The sequence below is a fragment of the Hippopotamus amphibius genome, chromosome 12, assembly GCF_030028045.1.
Source record: "Hippopotamus amphibius kiboko isolate mHipAmp2 chromosome 12, mHipAmp2.hap2, whole genome shotgun sequence".
In the NCBI taxonomy this organism is placed as follows: domain Eukaryota; kingdom Metazoa; phylum Chordata; class Mammalia; order Artiodactyla; family Hippopotamidae; genus Hippopotamus; species Hippopotamus amphibius.
The window spans coordinates 33,189,694-33,210,494 of NC_080197.1; the positions used below are offsets into that span (position 1 = coordinate 33,189,694).

At 45.6% G+C, this 20,801-nt stretch overlaps 1 protein-coding gene across 2 annotated transcripts in view; it reads left to right on the forward strand.

The window, feature by feature from the left end:
* The window catches only part of PCSK2 (proprotein convertase subtilisin/kexin type 2), a 217,953-nt gene that overhangs the window by 116,278 nt on the left and 80,874 nt on the right, over positions 1-20,801 (forward strand). For both annotated transcript variants that reach the window (XM_057702750.1, XM_057702751.1), the window contains 3 exons: positions 3,327-3,440; positions 5,359-5,467; positions 12,181-12,218. In XM_057702750.1, the coding sequence (XP_057558733.1) occupies positions 3,327-3,440; positions 5,359-5,467; positions 12,181-12,218 (261 nt within the window). The remainder of the gene's footprint in view (positions 1-3,326; positions 3,441-5,358; positions 5,468-12,180; positions 12,219-20,801) is intronic.

Consider the following 20,801-nt stretch of genomic DNA (forward strand, 5'->3'; position numbering starts at 1 on the left):
TGATCTAATTGAGTTTGGAGCGATATTGTAATAGCTGTTCCTCCACTGTTATTGGAAAAGATGGAATCTGAGATGAGTCTTCCTGTCCTCACACTGCTGGGAACAACCTGCAGAGGAGTTTTCCAATATGAGTCCAGTATAACGGGGTCCCCTCAGAGGAAGCCAGGCAAGGCTCCCATCCGTGAGCAGAGCAGGTAAAGACTTGGTTGTGGCACTGAAATGGGAAGATGTGAATTCAGGATGGACAGGCAGCTCTGGCTCCTTCTTTCCCAAGTTGCTTGAATACTTTCTTCCACAGTAACAGGAAGTTTTGAGAGGGGGTGTCGTGGCTCTTTACAGGCTGAGCGTGTAGGGGATGGGGAACCTCCCCTCTACCACTCTTGAGTTCTTATGGCTGGACTAATAATAAAATGGACATGAGACTGATTAATGGGAGAAAAAGAAACAAAATGTAATTCATGCACATGGAGGTCTCATAGAAATAGGACCTAAGAAGTGGCCAAAGAAGGCAGCTTTTATACTTTTTAGACAAAGAAACAATAAATTTGAGAAGAATTGACAGGACAAAGAAATTCAGGTTTGGGGTACCCAAATAATGAAGAACCTAAATAGAACTGGGGCTCGAGGTAGTGAATTAAAGAAGTAAGAAAGTTTGTTTATACAGTCTCCTTGACTTCAAATTCCTTGTCTCTAGTGATAAGAGCATCCTTATACCTCCAGATGCAGGGAGCGCACCTTTCATATGAGAGATTTATTTCCTGCTTCCAGAGAGACAGGAGGGTCTTAAGTAACTTAAATAATCAATATGTCATACAGAGTGAAGTGAGTCAGAAAGAGAAAAATAAATATTGTATATTAACACATATATACGGAATATAGAAAAATGGTACAAATCAACCGGTTTGCAAGGCAGAAATAGAGACACAGATGTAGAGAACAAACATATGGACACCAAGTGGGGAAAGTGGGGAGGGTTGGGGGGGAATGAGTTGGGAGATTGGGATTGCCATATATATATTACTAATAAGAAAAAAAAATACCAAATTTTACACTGTAAATATATGCAGTTTATTGTCTGTTAACTATATCTCAATAAAAGTTCATTAAAAAAAGTAATAATCAATAAGCCATTGAGGCACAATTTGGGGTGGCCCACCCTGGGCTCCAACAAGAACTACATTTACTTCAACATTTTAAATGTTCTACGTTAATGAATGCACACACGCAGAAATATGTAGATAAGCATACATATATGTATAATATATATATGTACATACATATATATAGTGACAGCTGTGAAAATACACCTCATAGACCTCTGACCTCAGGGACCCAGATGCCGTGCTCTGAAAGCTAACACTGTATTGACCACAGGCCACACTTTCCACAGCTGCTCTAGCCACGGATGGAAGATGCAGGAGAACTGAGGCAGGCCCACCCTGGGAGGTATAGGGTTCCTCCCACAGCCACCTCTGAGTCCCAGCAGCCTTGCCAAACCTGCTTCAAACGATGGGGCTCCACCTGTTCACTCTCTCTTTTATGGGGTCAGACTTGCATCATATTTTCTTGCGTTTTCTCTCCTAACAAAATCCTTGCACATTTAATCTCCTCTTGGCATCTGCTTCTCAGAAGATAAATGTGTATACACACACACACATACATGTATAGGTATATTTGAATCATAATTTACCTCCATTTTATGGACACCAGTTGTGTCCAGATTTTTGCCAATATAAAATTAACCATCTAATCCCATTTTTTCCAATTATGTTGCTATTTCTTTCAGGGGGTGGGGTTAATTGTGTCACAATGAAGGTCTTTTGTTGGAATCCACCTCCTCACCAAAGAACTCACAGAGCAAATGCCATACCCACTACTTCTCTACATGTAGCGTTTCTTGCATAGAGTTTTTCTGGCAAATGAGCCCAGGGCCTTGCTGCTTCCTCATGTAGAGCAGGGAAGTGTGGACCTGCCCTCCACAGCTTCCCCTGCCTTCCAGGGCAGCGAGGAGGGGGAGGGTTATCAGCCATATCTGCGGTCTCTCTTCTCACTCCCTTCCTGCTTCACTCCTGACTTGGAGTCTTCTGTTTTCCCTCATCCCATATCAGAGTTTGTGGGTGCAAGCAACAAAAATTGATTCTGGATCATGTGAGTGAAAGCAAATCTGTTGAAAGGGGATGCGGAGCTCACAGTCTGGAGGAGGCTGATGGACTGGTCTTGGGGGAGCTCCAGGCTGGGCTGTGTGAACGATGGCCAGGATCTTTTATGAGAAGAGTCTGGCGAGTGAGCCTCTGAGATAAATACCCTCCAAGGGTCCCTTCTGTCCTCACATCACTCTCCCAAGATTCAAATCCTGGAAGAGAGATACCCATTGAGGCACCTCTGAGGCAGAGAGAAGCTTCAGATTCTTTACAGGAGGCTGGTCCCTTGAATTTCACTCCCACCAACACAGAACCCAGCGGGCTTGAGGTAATCCCTCCAATACACTGGGGAGTCCTGACGGAAGGAGAAATGAATGTTCCGAAGCAAAATATAATTTAAAAAAATTAAAAGCACCCAGCACACACCCTTTCATCCATGTGCATCATCCTTGAGTTGTAGATGCTCAGAGACTAGCCACAGTTATGACGAGTTAGTTATTGCCCAGGTGAAAGAAAGGTTCCGTTTTGGGACAAAGCCCAGCTGTTGCCAGGAGCCTTCTAATTCAACTCCTAAGTTTCATTTGCATCCAAGAACTTGGGGTTCTGTCTGACTGTCCCAAAATGAAGTGTCATCATTGCAAAGACAGCATCGATTTATCTTCGAAGTTCCCTCACTTACCTTCTAGAACTTTGCTGTGGACTTGCTGGCTTGTCAGGCAGGTTTTTCTCTGTTTTTTATGTTTTGTTTTTGGCCGACTCCCAAATGCAATAGCACAGGACTGTCAGCAGCCATGGGTGCTGGGATACCTCCAGCAGAATAGCCTGTGGTGGTGCCACGGTCCCCCTCTCAGAACCCACGTTCCTTTCCTTAATAGAAGGGCTTCACTGTTTTATTTCACTGTTGCCTCCTACCACCTCCTCTCCCTTGAGGATACTTTCCTCCATCTCATTCTTATTTTAAGGAAACTCAGTCTGAGACATCCCCAAGGCCTCTTTGTTCAGCGCAAGCAGGAATAAATGATCTTGGAAAATAATCATAAAGTAAGACTGTTTATGAGATGAGCTTGGTTGCTGCTAAGGAAAAAAAACACATTATATACAAATGGAATTTGAATTTGTGGAAATGAATCCAGAAGAGGGGTGTTCAGTCGATATTCGGGTAACATGCCAGTATTGTCGTTCCAGGTAAAGAGTGCCTTGCAACAGGAAGGGTTCAGCAGAAAAAAGCGAGGGTACAGAGACATCAATGAGATTGACATCAACATGAACGACCCTCTCTTTACGAAGCAGTGGTACCTGGTAAGCGTGCGGGTCTCATTCCTAACGTTTCTCATCTTGGAACTTGAGATAAAAGATGCATTTCTATTTCCTCACTATTCTGTGGGATGTCAGCCAGCACCCGACTCGGGGAACCTCTCTGTCCCCTCTGATATGTATTGATTTTCTATCACCCTCCAGGCACCTTGTCCTCTAATCTGCTTTGTTTCTGGAACTGCTAAATAGCCATGACCTCCTAGGGTCAAAGCAACTCCCAAGAGCTGATCAGATTCTCCCAGGCCACTGTATGAGTGAGGACTTATACAAACATGTGAAAGTCCAAGTTCTGAGAGGAGTAATCCAGGGGTCTCAACAGGCGGAGGAATGGGAACCAAAGGCATAAGAGAAAGAATCAGGTGACTTCACAAGGGATAAGCAAGAGAGCTTGGAGACTAAAGTAACAAAAGCAGCATCTATTAGTGCTTCCTAAAATCATGGCAGGAAATCAATTACATGGGGCGTAACTGATGCAGGATTCAAGGCACGGAAACGCAGTCTGTCTGGGGAAGTGAATATTTTCTTACCAACAGTCCTTCTTGACCTATTTGGGTGAGTTGGGTTATGTTTAAAAGAGGTTCAGTGCCTCCAAACCAACCCAAACTGCTGGACATATTGAGGGAAAAGGAGTGACTAATTTATAAATGTTTGTAATTTACAAATGGCCCATTGTAGGAATGCATCACAGCTTCCCTCTTGGGGCTTCAGACCTTGACATGCTTTATGCTTTAGGGCATGGAATTCTACAGATCCAATCTGGGTGACCGAACGAGTGTATGTGTATTAGGGTCCACTAGGTTTCTTGCAATAACAAACAACCCCCAAATCACAGTGGATTAACAAAATCAAAGCTTGTTTCTCACTCATGCTACACAGTCAAGGCTTTGTAATCCCCAGGGACCCAGGCTCCAACTCAGCTGCACCCCAACCCCTACTTTCATGAGCACCTCAACAAGGGAAAAAGGCAAATCACAGTCTGGCTCCTAAAGCTCCTGCCTGGATGTGACAAATGGCTCATGCACTCATATCCCATTGGCCAAAACCAGTCACGTGGTTCTAGCTTCCAAGGGGACGGGGAGGTGTCATCTTCACAGGTGCCTAGAAGGAGAAGAGCCGTCATTTTTATAAAGAGCACTAATGACATTCACGCAATGTTTTAGCAACACCATAACAGCCAGCTCATTTCTATGGGCTTCTACCAGTACAGGCTCTGACTTCAGTATTTTTTTATGATTTATCTTTGAGAAAATCTGCGCAGGACAAAAATGCATCAAAAGGGTAGTGAACATACTTGTATGGAATTTTTCTTTTTTTCCTTTCTTTTTTAATTTTTTTAGGGGGAAGGCTTTTTTTTATTTTTTGCATTAGAACATGCACCAAAGTCGAGCCAACTGTAATTCAGTTCAACAAATATATTTAAGCAAGGCTTGGTGCAGTGGTACTGAAATTACAAAGGTAAATAGAACATGTTCCCTCTTGCTAAGGATATTGTTATTTAGTGAGGAAATCACATTCAACTAAGAACAATCCAAGACAATAGGCACTAAATTCTAAAAGTGAGGGATAAATAAAGAGCAAGCATTTAATCTAAATTGGGGAGTGTTTCTTGCAATGTTGGCTTTAAGGAGTTTAAAGATAGTGATCTAGTCATAAGAGACAGGAAGATTGAAATTGTTTGCATATTTCCATAAAACTGAAAACATCGTATATCAAACACTGGAGGGAGAAGACTAGAAGAGGTGGATGGGAAAACACCCAAAGCACTGTTTCATGGAAGACGTGGCCCTTTATCTGGCCCTGGAATATCAGGTGGCTGAGGACTGTGCCAAGCATACATTTACACAGGTGCTTTACCACCTACACCAGACTAATAAGATTCTCTGCTTTGGAATTCCTAAACCAGATCAATACCGGGCAAGCTGATGGTACCCCTGGCCTTGACTTGAATGTGGCAGAAGCCTGGGAGCTGGGATACACAGGGAAAGGTGTTACCATTGGAATTATGGACGATGGTGAGTATTTCAAAGGCTGTACATCATCTGGAAGCAAGTGTGTCTTTGCACACCTTTGGACCACAAAAGACTCAGTGTTTTGGAGATGCTAATCAGAGGCAGAATGGCCAGGTGCTGGGCTTGGTCGTCTATACCCTGTCGACATCCTCACCTTCCTCCACATCAGTGGTCCTCAAGCTTGAGGATGCCCTTCACAAGTATTTATTGAATTAATAAGTTAAAAAAAATTTAAATGAACAAATGAAAGTTGACCGTCGCTGAACTGTAATTTTTTATTGGGCCACTGCTTATACTTTACCTTAAAACAGCTTCTGTTTAGATTGATCATCTATTTCTCTAGATCTCCCCAGCCCAGTGTAGTAGCCACTAGCCACATCTGGCTATTTACATTGACGTTTAAATGAGTGTAAGCTAAATACAGTTAAAAATTCAGTTCCTCAGTCACATTAGCTTCATTTCAAGGTCTCAATAACCACATAGGGTTAGCGACAACTCAATTCAACTTCATTTCTATCACCTCAGAAAAGTTCCGTTAGGCCATGTGGCTCTAGATCCTCGAAATAGGTTTTTAGTAACAGGATTGGGGTCTGGAGAATTTTGACTTTATTGCTACTTTCAGAATGAGCCCTTGTAAAGCAAACTGATAACATTTTATTAAACATGCCCCCTGCAATATGTTATTCTGTCCCACATGCCTGCCCAACAAAGATTTAGCAGAGCTTTCTTTTTTATAGTTTGTGATATGAAAACCAATGGGTTTGACAAATTGCTCTTTCTCTAACTACACATGCCCTTGCCTCTGCCAAGATCGTGGAGCATCTCTGCCCTGCTGTCATCTCGTTGAGGATGTAGTCTCGCTCTACGTTAGCTGTCTGGGTCCTCCGTAAAAGCTCTGCTGGGCAGCATTGGTCCAATTACATATAAAGTCTATGCAGAGATGAAACAATGGAGCCTTTCTCTTCTCAAGATCCTCAAAGAACACCGTGTTCTCTAAAGCAAGCCTTTGAAGCAGGATTGATGGGAATACAAGGAGAGCCACTGTGCTTAAAATCAGCGCTGTCTTTGTGTGGGCTGGTTAAATATCAACATAAAAACAATGCTCAGTGTTTTCTGAGGTGTGAGATGTTTGAAGTGGATGTAAAAGCTTTCTCCAGTGGCCGAGAGCTTTCACAAGAAGAAAGGCACTCTCACGAGTGTGTGTGTGTGTGTGTGAGCATGTGCACATGTGCCAATGTGGAGAGCTTGCCTGTTTTTCCTTCCTCATGCATTGGCCTAGAAACTACCATGGTTGAGGCCAGCTCACCCAGGAGAAAGATGCATGTAGTTTTGGGGGGAACCTGTCTGGGATACACTGTAATCACTGTTTCATCCCACAGCACCTGAGGCATCAGAGAAGCACACTTGAGATGGCCACAGACAGGCACGTTTCTCTTACAAAACCCCCAAGAGCCCCCGAGTTGCCCATTTCGGGATTCTTTAACCATAGCCCCTTGACCGACAGCCCTTTACAAAGTCTCAGCAGAATTTCCTATTTGATGTTATCTCTTCTGCTGATTTCACGGCCTTTGAGATTTAAAAGGAGTGAACTCTCTGCCCCTGGGTTGTAACTCCTAACTTCTCCATTGTTTCGGTCATCCACTGTTACAGAATCAACCGCCCCAACACTGAGCAGCTTCAAATACCCGCCCTGTTGCTAACTCTCACAATTCTGTGGGTTGACCAGGCTCAGTGGGGCAGTTTGGCTGTTGGTCTCTCTGGGGTCTCCCATACAGTTGGGGTCAGGAGGCAGCTGGGGCCGGGGCGACTGGAGTCTCGACTGGGTGTTAAAATGGCTTGGCCGCCCTCCTGCTCCACGTGATCTCCCCAGCAAGGCAGCTGGATTTCTTATGGATGGTTCAGGGCTCCCAAGAACAGGCATCCTAAGAGACAAGAAGCAGAAGTAGCCGGTCCTCTCGACGGCTGGACCTGGAACGGGCAAGCATTGCTTTGCCACTTCCAGTGGATAAACGGTCTGAGAGCCAGATTCCAGGGGAGGAAAAATATCAATAGCTCCTGCCTCCTCGTGTGGAGAGAGACAAAGGATTTGTGGCTATCTTGAAACTGCCACATGCTTGTTCAGTAGGATAACTGAAGAAAAGAAGACGACTAAGCCATTCTCCAAACCCACTGTGGAACAGCAAGATGAGCACATCTGGGATGAGAGTGGCCTCCCCCACAGCAAGGGCAAGCCCAGATGCACAGCCTCTTGCCATGCGGTGGAGCATCTCTGCCCAAACGCCCATAGACGGGAAGCAGAGGTGATGAGCTGGGAGCATCCGGGCTGCATTTTGTCTCTCAGCTGCCTGCAAACGTGAGTGGTGTGGAATCGTTCCCCAGAGAGTCTCTCAGCAAGACATCACTCCAAAACCAGGTCCACGACACACACACATGCTGACCCTGATACCTAAGAGCTACATTAATGTCGTATTTTATAAGCCTCGGCTTGTATGGGAAATAATTGGTGATCTGCATATGGAAGGGTCCATTCATGGACAAGCACAGTTTTAATACCCATTCACCCCTCTCTCTGGTTGCCCAACTCAAAACTCAGCCATCATCCCCTCTGCTAGACCCAGTGACTTTATAGATGCTCACTGCTTTCACGTAGGTGCTTTCGTTAGGTGCAACCCAATGTGACTGCCATACCCTTACACACCTCTAGGAGAGAACCTCCGTGGTTAGCTCTTGCCCAAAGGGCAGAAAGGATTTCTTAAGGGTCTGCTCTGACAGTCTGGGCATGTTGATGTCAGCATGCTTAATGATGACGACTCATCCCTTTGGTTGTGATGGAATTGTCCAGTGTTGGGAACTTGACCTGGAAAGTGGGTTGTAGCCGTAACAAGACACGGCGATAGACAGGAGTCACCCAGTCCCAGGACAAGCATGGGCTATTGAGGTCAAAGATGGTCAGAGAAAGCGTGAATCAAGGCCTTTAGCTGTTGGAGCCAAGGAGGTAAGATTGAAGGCCAGTGCAGCGGGGTCAGAGAGAGTTTTCAAGCTGAAGTAACAATAAAACCTAGCATTTCGTGAGTACTGTGTGCTAGGCTCCGCTAACATTTTGGGAACAGTGATAATTATTCTCTAGGGTTCATGTTATTATTATCCACATTTGGCAGATGAAGAAATTAAGGTTTAGGGAGGCAAGAAATTACCCAAACTAATCTTCACCGCCATCCTCACTGCTTGAAACCCACCTCGTGGCTCTGCCTCCCTGGTGGGATTTGTGATGGGGCTCCATCCTTATAAGCAGAGGTACAAGCTTCAGGGCCAGAGAGTCACCGACAGCCTTCCAGGAGGTTTAGAACTCTGCCTTATGCTGGAAAACAGTGTTTCCTCTCCTACCTTGGGCTCTGCAGGCCTCAGAAGGCCCAGCAGGGTATCTGTGCCCATCATTATTGCCGTGTAGCAAATGACTCCAACTCTTAGCAGTTTAAACTAGCTATTTATTTTGCTCATAATTTTGCGGCACAGGAATTCAGGAAGTCTGGGCAGTTCTCACTTGAGCTCTCTCATGCAGTTGAGGTCAGATGTTGGCTGGGCAGAGGTCACCTGAAGGCTCGAGTGGGCTGGGCATCCAAGACGGCTCAGTCCATGGCCAGTGGTTGACTTTGGCTGCTGGAGCTCAGATGAGGGTGTCAGAGCACCTTCACGTGGGCTCCTTGTATGGCAACTGGCTGCCTCAGAGAGAGTAAGCCTTCAAAGGCAACCAGGGGAAGATGCCTGGCCTTTTCTCACCTAGACTTGGAAGTCACACAGTGGTGTTCCACTACATCCTGTTGGTAGAGGCAGCCCCTACCACTCAGATTGAAGAGCCTCCAATAGGAGGCTCACATTGTCACACTGTAGAAGACCATATGGATGGGAAATATTGGACCACCATCTTTGAAAATCCCATCCATTCACTGAGGCTACTCCTCATCGACATATAAGTCATTTGGGGTGGTACAAAGCTAGCTCTCTTGGACAGTAGAAGGAACTGGGCTTACAACCAGTGTCCAGAGATGTTATATATTTCAACTGAACTATTAGCATCATAACTTATGTTGTACATAGAGCCCTCGCTAATTCCCTGACGTCTCCGAAACTGCCAGCGACTCCTGAGAATTTGGACTGTTGTAGTTTAGACTTTCAGACTAATGACAGGATGCTAACGGTTTGTGAACAAAAATATAACCAAGTATGTTTCATTTGTGGGCCATATTGCATTATGATTGGCTGGTGAGAGGTCAGTGCCCCCGTAGACTGTGAGCCTTAGATGGTCATACAGCTCAGGTTCTGTGTCTAAATTGCCTGTGTTTTTCCAGGATCTATGTAGCATCTGGCATTCATTGCTGAAAATAAACCAGTTAATGAGAACAAGGATGAATACATTAATGATACAAGAATTGAAAAATAAATAAGCTGATTAAGATGTATTCAGTGACTTCCACCTCAAAAAATAATCAAATACACAAAAATATTGAAATACTATTTAATTACCAGGTTATTATTTTCATGCTTGGTTCATTTTTATTTTTTCTGAGTCATGTTTGTCATCTTTAATCCATCAATGATCTTTTCTTCCTCAGACCAAAGTCTGTGTCTGTTCTAACTTCACATTCAGTCTTCCACTTAACCTAATTAAAGATCCTTTGTTTTAATTAGGCTAAATTTATCTTGTTTTAATTCTGATTTCCTTCTGGTCTTAAATTATCTCTTAGCGTCAATATTTTCCCATCATATAAGTAGACTTATATGATGGGAAAAGAGACTACTATCTCTTAGAAAATTCTTCTCCTAAATAACTTGCACTATCAGAACATGAGGCCATGTTTTAAAAATTGACTCCCTGTTAAGAAAAAAATATATTCTCTGCATGTGCGTGTATCTTTTCTTTTAAACGTGTCTGCATGTTACAAAATGTTTTGCCTAATAATAAGTTCACAAAATGTAACCAGTTTCAACAAATATATCCGACAATTTAATTTCAACACAACATTCTAAAACCAAGCAGATTTTTCAAATATTTCTGCTCATCTGCACCATCCACAGAACCCTAATAATGTGGTAGATGAAGGTACCGATGAGGATGCAAGAAATATAATTTATGAAGTGTTTACGGCAAGCTGGACACTTTCAATGAACTACCAGTTAGACAAGGTAGACAATATTCCCACTTCAAAGATGAGGAAGCTGAGGCTCAGAGAGGCTATGTGGCCAAAGCCACACAAATGCTACAGTGTCTGAGCCTGGACAGAGCTGATCTGCTGGTCTCATAGCCTGTGCTTGTCCCCAATTTCACCCCAAGCCTACACTGACCGTCTCTGAATCAGTGTCCACAACAAAGGTCTGAAACTTTAAAATTATTAGCCTTTAAATCTTCTGACCCCTGTCCTCCTGCAGGTTTGGAGGAGGGAGGGTAAGATGGTGGCGGAGAAGGGCCTGGCTATAGTCTCACAAGCTATAGAGAGCAGCGTGAGGACAGCAATTGCTCCAATGTCAAAACATCCGCAGAACAGTGACTCCCAGTCCAGAAATTACTTGTGTGGAAAAACAAAGGGAAACTCCCCTGTAGAAATACGCTTTTGGAGACAAGTTCCTTTTTGCAGACAAAGCTGTAATGTGGCCTGGCCTTGATGTGCCGCAGTGAAGGCGACCACTATGACAGAGACTTAGTGACGCTCCCGGCTTTCAGATCTTGCAACCCAATAGAGTTACTGATGCCACTGGAATAAGCAGACCACCCTGTTCTCACTCCTGCTAAGTTGAGAAGAAAGCAAGCACAGAGAAGCCAAGCACCTTGCCTGAAGTCACACAGCCAGCTGGCAGCATGTTTGGGATTAAAACTCGAGTCTTCAACTCCAAAATCTACACTCGTGGCCATGATGCTAGCTAGTACAGGAAGCCAGCCAGTCTCTGAGAGGGCTGGGTGCTCTAATGTCACTGCTGCCATGATTACATGGTTCTGCAGACCTGGATGGGAGCTTTGCAATTTGCCCTTTGAAGTCCCACAGTGCCTTCTGAGATCCACGTGTTGACAGAACTCAGCAGTGCTCATGGACTAAAATTCTACCCTTGCAACGACTCTTGGACAACAAGACAGGCCACATTTAGGGGAAAGCGCAGCACTCCTGCTGGGAGACTCCCTGGAAAGCCTTTTGCAGAGAGAAGAACAAGCGCCCACCCAGGACGCCTCTCGGGAAACCACTTGCCCTTTGCCTAATGGCTTTTCTTGCTGAGCCATGTTTCTCTTGTTTTTTCCATGCCAGGCAAGGCTCTCCTAATCCATTGCTGTCTGGGCCCTGTTAAATAATCATCATTCTTCCTCCCCAGGGCCGGCTTCATTTCAGAAGAAATGCCAGTTGATGCTTTAGAAATGTCAGGATTTCCACAAATCTCTTAGATCACTTCTCTGATGAGGCATCTGTCTTGGGGCCGCTAAGCTGGCATTTATGTCAGAAGTGTTATCCTGGGGTCCCAAGCTCTAATTGGCTTCACTCCTCTGACACATCTGGTAGCCGCTGGCTCTCCACGCAGGTAGGGCAGCACCTTCCCTGGGATTGGGACCCAGCGCTCACTCCCCCACCCCCTGCATCTCCTGGCGCCAGCCCCTAAGGAGGGTGCCTTCTCAGCAGCTTTCCTGAGGACACGTGCAGGTGTTAACCTTTTGTTCCTGTGCTATTGTCTTTTCACAGGGATCGACTATCTCCACCCGGACCTGGCCTCGAACTATGTAAGTGCAAGCTGCCCTGTGTGGGAAAATGCGTGAGTCCTAAGTGTTCTGGTGCCTCTCGTAGTGGGATCTTACACACACCTGCGTGCACGTGGGCCATGCACACAGGCACGTGGGCACACAGGCACGCTGCACACACATGTACCCCAGACTGCCCGTCTTGTAGGAGCCACTGCTCAGGCCAAAGACAGACGAGGCATGGGGCCTGGAGCAGGGAGAGGCGAGTGGCTCTGAGAGAAGGAAAGAAGGAAACTTGAGATCTGAAAGAACAAAGTGCTCTGAAAAAAAGGTACAGGGACCAGGGAAAGAGCCCTGGCAAGTTTTAAAATCAACTCCAGCTGAGGATGTTGAATGGAGGGTGGGAATGAGCCACTTGGGTTCTGGTGTACAAAACCAACAGCAAAGACACAAAGAGCCGCAAAGAGCATCGCACCCAGAGCTTTACCAAAGTCAGCACGCCACCTTCCTCCTATGTGCTGATGAGCCCTCCACACGGCCTTTCCCCTCAGCTCCGAGTATAGCATTAGTATGCCTTTGACAAATAAGAAATATTCACAGGGAATCATGGTAAATGCTACTGGGCTGGAACCCCATCACCTGCTGATTTCCTGATGAAATCTACAAACCCTTTAAACATACGCGACCGCTTTATTTTAACCCCAAGGCGTATGCTATCCAAGCATTGGTATAGTCACTTAAAATTACCCAAACTATTACTAAGCTTTGTTTCTCCTGTAACTTCCAGGTCTAAGTATTTTTAATGTTATTTTAGTTGCCGAAAAGACTCATATTTACGAGAATATGGGCTTAAATAGAGGAAAGCTGGTAAACGAGCAGAAGTGTTTGGGGATCAACATTCTGGGTTATTCTTCTTGGAAGGTATGAGTGTCCACGTTGCAGAAAGAGAAGGGAGATTTTCCATGTGCGTAGTGGATTGGGAATCGGGAAGGAAAGCACTGATGAGCTGGGTTTCTATTTCCTGCATGGGTCTTATAAACCCAGGAGAGTGTACACTGGACACAGTCCAGCAAGTGTATCTCCAGAGAGAAATGACAGAAAGCAAAGCAAAGCTCTGTTCCCTGGGATTAGGATCCACTCTGGCACATAAGGCAATGAAGAACCGTCTAGGCGTTGCGGATTCTGCCTCAGCGACCACCTGCAGAGTCTAAGGACAACATTCTCTCCTCCTCTCTGCCTCCTCCCCCACTGCTGGCACAGGGAGCTGGCTGCCCGACTGCTCCTTTGCTGCCTTAGAGGCACTGCCCCACACAAGGCCTTGTCTGTCCCCTCCAAATCCCTGCCTTTCCCAGCTTCCCCCATAACTGCAGGACCCTGGACACCAGAATATACCTGAAAACTCTATGGGGTCTTTGAGTGTCATGTTCTATTATTCTTTTTTTTTATTCCCTTTGTTTCTTTCCAAAATTTTTTTCTAATTAAAAAATAAATACATGTCCTCTATAAAAAATGTGGAAAAACATAAGACAGATTCAAAACAAACTATATCACCATTCTTAATATTTTGACACATTTTGGACTTCATTTCTATGTGTGTATTTTTAATAAAATTGGGCTCTTGCTGCATGTAGATTTTCCCCTCCTTCCATGTGATGTGTCATGAACATTTTTATATTATTAAATAATCTTCAAAACAGGGTTATAAGGACTGTATAGTATTGCCTCATGTGGTAATTTACTTACACTTTCCAGTCCCCAGTTGTTGGACAACTAGGTTGCTTCCAGTGGGTGTCTCACTCTTGGAGAGTGACAGACAGTAGCAAGGGTGGTAGAAGTCTTCAAACCAAAACATGCCAAGGAGAGTGGAAAGAAATGGAAAAAGTACAACTTAAGAAGCATCTTAACTGTGTTTTCAAATATTTCCAGTTCTCCATGATGGATAAGGCATTCCACCTATTCAGTAATTTCTCCCACCAGTGGCGGACCATTGCAGGAGGAGGATTTTAGTTCAGTTAAAGGAAGAACTATCTAATGATTAAGGAATAAATAAAAAGAATTAGCTCTCCTGGGAAGTAATGGGTTCTCCTTCTCTGAAAATGTTTATGAGGAGAGTTTATGGCAATTGGGTGGTGATGTTGAGGAGATGACTTAAGCTAGATGACATCTAAGAATTGAACAGAAACTATGAGCTCTGGACAAATTGCACATTTTGACAACTTCCATCCAGAGGAAGGTCCAAGTCTTCAGCAATTATCAAACCCTTGAAACTTTACAAAGCAACATATCTAATTATATCTGGCTTTGAAAATGTCCTATGTCTTTGGTATAGATGAGAAAACTGAACACCTAAATAGCTCACCCTTAATTCCTCAGCAGAGAACATGAACCAGCTAGTTTTCACCAGTCACAGTGTCTCCCTCACTCTGTGGAGAATTCAGAGTGACAACTTTGAAGCTATTAACCAGATTTACCATCATTATTTTTAATTAAAAGTTTTACACCATAATTAACAGAATGAGGATGGCAAGTGGAGTAGACCTGCCCAAGAGGGCAGTGAAATCAGTGGACAGTGAGTGAAATCAGTGGACGGTGATAAACTCGAAAATTGTTTGAGCAGAAGATGAACAGGCAGCTTCACATCTTGTTAGGTGACAATGGCTCGGATGTGAGAGCTAGCCCCCTGCCCTTCTAGTGAAATGCAAACCGTGTTTGGGTTCTCCCAGAAGCAGACCCCAGACAAGGATTTGAGGGCAAGTAAATTATTTGGGAGGAAGGTCAGAGGAAGAGAGAGTGAGATGGGGAAGGAATGCAGCCAGTAAGGGATGCATTTCAAACAAGTCACCACAGTGAGAGGCTGGAACTTAATCCCACTGGGGCATCTGTGAGATGATGCAGAAGATGTGCACCAGAGTTATCCCACGGGATGGGATACCCAGAAGCTGGGGTATTTATATAGCAACTCCCATTGGTCATTTGTTGAGGGCTGGTCCCAGGGGATGTTAACATCCCAGCTCTTCCTACGTTCCCACCATCTCAGGAAAAGCCCTCAACAAACAGAAGTAGGTACAGCCAGCCAGAGCCGGTCAAAGACGTGCAAATGACAGAGAAAGCTGTAAGACTGGGTCCTGGCAATGTCTGCTGGAGACAGGATGACTTGGACATGTATTAAAGGTTAAAATAAACAGAAATGTGCTCAGTGAGAAGTAAAAACCCTATCAAAGGCTCTTAGACAGATATGACAAGACTTCATAATCAAACCAGGCAGAACGTTTCCCAAAGCAGAATTACTTTTAAAGCTTGTTTTTTCTGTATATTGACTCAAGGTAGTCTGGTCGTCCAGTGTTCTTTCTATTTAAACTGAGAATTTTAATCCTCCGAAAACTGCAAATCAATATATAAATGTAAAGTCATTAGTGTTAATTTAATTCAACAAATCTACCCTGAATCTGAGTGTTAGGAGCAAAGGGTAATAAGGACCACTTTTGTTTGTCACTCTATTGTTCTGTGATTGAATTTAAACCGAGGGACCCAATCTCACTGGTAAATTCCAAATAAATACATTCACCTCTCTTCATCTCAACAGTAGTAACATGAAATGGGTCTTGGCCAAGACCCTATTTTAGACCAAGTTGAAATCAGGGCTCATTTACCCCATGCTCTCTGGATATTTGCTCCAACTCAGTCAGATGGCCGTGCATTGGGCCTGCTGTGGCCAAGCCCCAGAGGAAGAGAAACCAAACACAGGTGTTCTCCAGAGGGGCCTGAGGTCAGTAAGGACACAGTAAGGACCCCTCACGGGTGTGCAGGCAGGGTGGTTGCTGTCTTTGTACTGTGTGGCCCCCGTGCAGCAATGATCACAGGCCGTGTTCACGGTACAGGTCCAAGCCTGGGGTCCTTCTGGGCCTGCAGAACAGAGGGAGACTTCTGTTCAAGAACGTGCAAGTGTGGGTGAGACGGCAGCTTTCAGAGCATGGGGACGGGTGTTGCCAAGCGTCTCCTGCTTTGCTCCAAAAGCCTGCTCTGCTGAAGCTGAGGACGTGAAGAGATGGCTAGTGATTCTGTAATAATATCCAGAGAGATATCTGTAATCCAGAGAGAGCCTTCCCTCTGTGGTGGGGGTTTTCTCAGAGGCAGATCCGAGACAAGGGTTTGAAAGCAAGTAGTTTACTTGTAAGAAGATCCCAGCAAGCACCAGCCAGCTCTCCTGGCCTGCCCCCCATACATGCAGAAAAGGGTCAGCGGGGTGGCAGTGCTGACATTTGGGAAGCGGTGAAACCTGAAACTTGGTGAAACCAGAAGCTCAGTGAAACCTGAGTGTGACTTCTGGCTCCTTGAGTCTGAGACACGCAACCTTAGACTCATCTATTAAACCTCTTTGAACTTTCATCTCCTAGTTTCTGAAATGGGCCAAAAGAGCATCAGATGTATTGTGAGGTATCATTGAGATACCAAGTGTATAGCACCTGGCAGATAATAGATGCTCAATAAACATCCATTTCCTTCTCAAAAGAGCTGAGATGACACGAAGGCAGCCTGTCCCAATGGAGAAGTAGACACACACCTCGAAAGTAGTGCAGCTGCTCAGGGCACTCCCAGTGAGCTCAGTGTTATCAAAAGAGAAAAAAGGGCACCTCCAGGCTAAGTGTAAGATTGTGAGGCTAGAGAAGCAGAGGGCAAAAGGAGGCGGTTACCAAAGTCGATCTCGAAGATCTATTTGAAAAATGAAATATTGATTTGAAAGAGAGCAGCCAAGCAAACAGAAGGAACAGGGAGGGGCCCCGTTGCTCGTGGCCAGGATGGAAGGGAGAAGGAGGCCCAGAGAGAGAGTTTCTGGGCTGTTCTTCTCTGTCACAGACCTTTGAACTGAATGGATATTCACGAATATTCATCCCCTAGGTGGGTGAGGGATCGTACGGTAGTAATTTTTCCAAATGAGGTTTCCTCCAGGCCAGAGAAACGGCCTCTCCTAATGCCTAAGCGGTCACAGAGTGGAGTCCAGGCTTCTGCCCTGATTCAGAGAGTCCTGGCCACTTCTCACACTCGGGCCTCCACCTTTTAGCTTGGAAACTGTGGGCCACCCTCTGAGCAGTTCCAAGATCCCGTACTGAGAATCTATGCAGGTTCATGTGCTCTTCCTGAAGTTTTCCCACAAGTTCTTGAATGCAGCCAATGTGGAAGATTTACCTCCCTCTAAAGGGTGCAGTGTGTTTCCCACCCCTTGACTTCAGGCCGGCCTTGTGACTTTTCTAAAGCAATGGAGTCATACAGAAGTGTCCGTGGGCCAGGTCAGAGGCTGTAAGCGGCCTTGTGGGTTCCTGCGAGACCTCCTAGGCTTCTACCACCACCATTAGAAGAGCTGGGCTGGCCTGTAGGACCCAGGAGCACAATGAGAGACTTATGGAGAAGTGCTCCCCCAGCTACCAAAGCCTGAAGCACAGTAGCCCACATCCACCTACAGAACCGCAGGAAGAAGCCAAGCAGCCTAGCCGAGCCCTGCCAAAATCAGCTGAACCCCAGCCAACCCCAGCACCCAGCAGGCACCGCCAAGATCCGCAGAGCTGCCCACCTGCACCCAGCCTAGGACCTCACTCTCAGCCGAACTGCAGACGCGTGAGTGATACACACGCTTGCTGTTACAGCCACTGACACATCATAGTGGTTTTGATGCGGTAGCTGTTACAGTCACCCACGCTGGACCCTCTTCTGGGTCCTCTCACGGTCACTGAGGCCCATCCCAGCCTGAGAAGACTATAGATTTATCTGGTCCCAGACCTTCTGAAACAAAACCTCTTGGAATAGGCATCATCGCATGTATACCTTCAACAACATTCCCAGATTCCGACAATTCACCTCATCATTCATTTCGGCAGTTTCCTCGCTCGTTCATTCATTCATCTATTCATCCCACCATGCCGTTCCCCTAAAATGTGTGACCCTATCACAACTAGATCACACGCTCTCTGTAGGGAAGTGCATACCTGTTACATTTTGTGTCCTTCTTAACGTTTAGCACAGTGCTGAGCAGGCACTTAATAAATATTTGTTAAATTGCATTGCGTATTAATTAGTCATTCATACTTTTGCAAATGAAATCAGGAGCCAAGTCCCATGATGGACCTCTGTCAGTGGTGATGGGGCATGTCCTCGGACTCCAGCTCTCAACCACCTCCAGGTGGATGCCACCACCCCATTCCCCATAACTCGTGTCGCCAGTGAGGGGATAGAGGACCCAGGAACTAACTGAGGTCCCCGTGGCTGAAGGCCTGGAGAGAATGTGACTCTCAGTGTGGATAATCCACCCACAGATAAGAGCTCTTTCTTTTCTGTAATGTCTAGAACTCCTCAGGTTGGTGGAAATATAATTAAGTTCCCAGGTGCGAGAAGACGAATTATGCTCTTTGTTGCAGTTCAAAATTTGGAACATTATTTATGCTCCAGGGTTGTTATTTCACCAACGGAAGTTCTCAGAAAAGAAAAAAGCCCACCCCCAAGGATCCACACTTTTCCATTCTTTTGATGGGTTCTTGACTGGTGACTGGCTTTGAAGAGGCGCCTTTGAGCTGCGTGGCAGTGTGCTCGCCAGGGCTCCACGTGGCAGGCGGCCGCCATGATGAAAAGGTGACTGCTGGAGGGGGGCCAGGCTCAGCCCTGAATGACTCAGATGCTGTGAAGTATTGATTGCATGCATCACTCCAGGCTTTTAGGCTGATTAATATTTAAATAAGCACATTAATATTGCAGATGAAATTGAGGTTTAAACAACCTTGTGTCTGGTTGAAAGGAGGAGCTGGCTTTCTTTGGTGTACTCATGAATGCTGGCCAGATCACAGTGAGCACTTGATCACCAGGAGGCCAGACTGAATATTGGGGATAAGATTTATTTTTCAATCATTTCGCCAGACCATCAGTCAAATGACTGTGATCTGACTCAACCCATGTTCTAGAGGAATCTGTCCATTTTTATAGGAACATACTTTGACATAGAAATGGAAGAAAACAGAATCTTCATTAACTGAAATGAAGCTACTTATTCGGACCTAGACCTGTAACTACAGGCAAAAGCAAAGGGAAAAAAAATCTGCTTAATAGGTTTTTCCACGTTGCTCAGTTGACTAGTTTTTTTCCATTGAACTTATTCAAAAGTTAAGAGAACTGTATTGAGTTTCTACTGTGTTCAAGGTACTGTGTGAGGGGCCTGGATTATAAAGTGTGAAAAATTCAGTCCCTGCCCTTGGGGAGTTCAGAGTTCAGTGGGGGAGATACACGTATATGTATGACATGATATCATTACATCACAACATGCGCAGTCCTGTCTTGGTGGGAAAAATGCCACCCACTGTGGGAAAGCAGCAACAACAACAAGCAAGCTGGCCCTAAAAGTGAGAGGTGGGGAGGTACTTAAATACATTTAAAGAGCATTTTCTTGAGTTGTTGCAACATAGGAATTCATCTAGAAGCTTCGTTTATATGATACTGAACAAAGAGTCGTTGGATTATAATTAGTTCTTCATCTGGAGCTTTGCTTCTTCCTAGAAGCCTAGACTAAAAGTAACCCATTAAAATCATTTTCTTATCCCCAAATTCCCCAAAGGGCTGTGACAGGGTCTCTTCAATGAAATGTAAGTAAATTAAAGACCAAGATATGTCTTCCAATTCTTTTGTTCATGAGAAACTCAGCCAAAGTCTTCATTCCCCAAGGAGATCATTAACAAAGATTCTTCTATAAATGAATGACTGAATTGTGGGTGGATGGATGGATGGATAGATGGGGGTTGGGGGATGGATGGATGGGGGATGGATGGATGGGGGATGGAAGGATGGGGCATGGGTGGGGGAATGGATGAATGGATGGATGGATGGATGGATGGGGGAAGGGGGGATGGATGGATGGGGGATTGATGGGGGGATGGATGGATGGGGCATGGGTGGGGGAATGGATGGATGGATGGATGGATGGGGGATGGATGAGGGGGTGGATGGATGGGGCATGGGTGGGGGAATGGATGGATGGATGGATCGATGGGGGATGGATGAGGGGATGGATGGATGGATGGGTGGATGGGAGATGGATGAGGGGGTGGATGGATGGGGCATGGGTGGGGGAATGGATGGATGGATGGATGGATTGGGGTTGGGGGGATGAATGGATGGGTGAATAGATTCTAATGAAACTATTAGGATTTGAGAGGTGTCTGAATCCGTTCCCTCACTCATTATGCAAGAGAAAACTGAGGCCCAGAACAAATGTGAGTGGCCAGAGGCCATGCAGCAGGTTAGAGCAGAGCTATTCCTGGACTCGGGTCTCCTGCATCTCCTGGTCCTGAGGCATGGCTGCATGCACTCACCTCACAGTTCACACCACGGGGCAAAGGCACACATCAGGCCAAACCTGTTCCCGGCGGGGAAGCACCTGCAGGTCCCTCTGCAGGAGCTTCAAGCCTGTCGGCCCCTTCCAGCACAACCTTCCCCTGCCAAGTCCTCCGAAACCACCCTCTGGCGTTACTACCCACACATTCAGCCACCAAAGGGAGCCCTCGGGAGCAGCATCTGCCTCTGTGACCCCTGTGTACCCCCACCCTGGCATCGGTCTGGTTTTGCCTCCAGCTACCAGCACCTGCTGCTCTT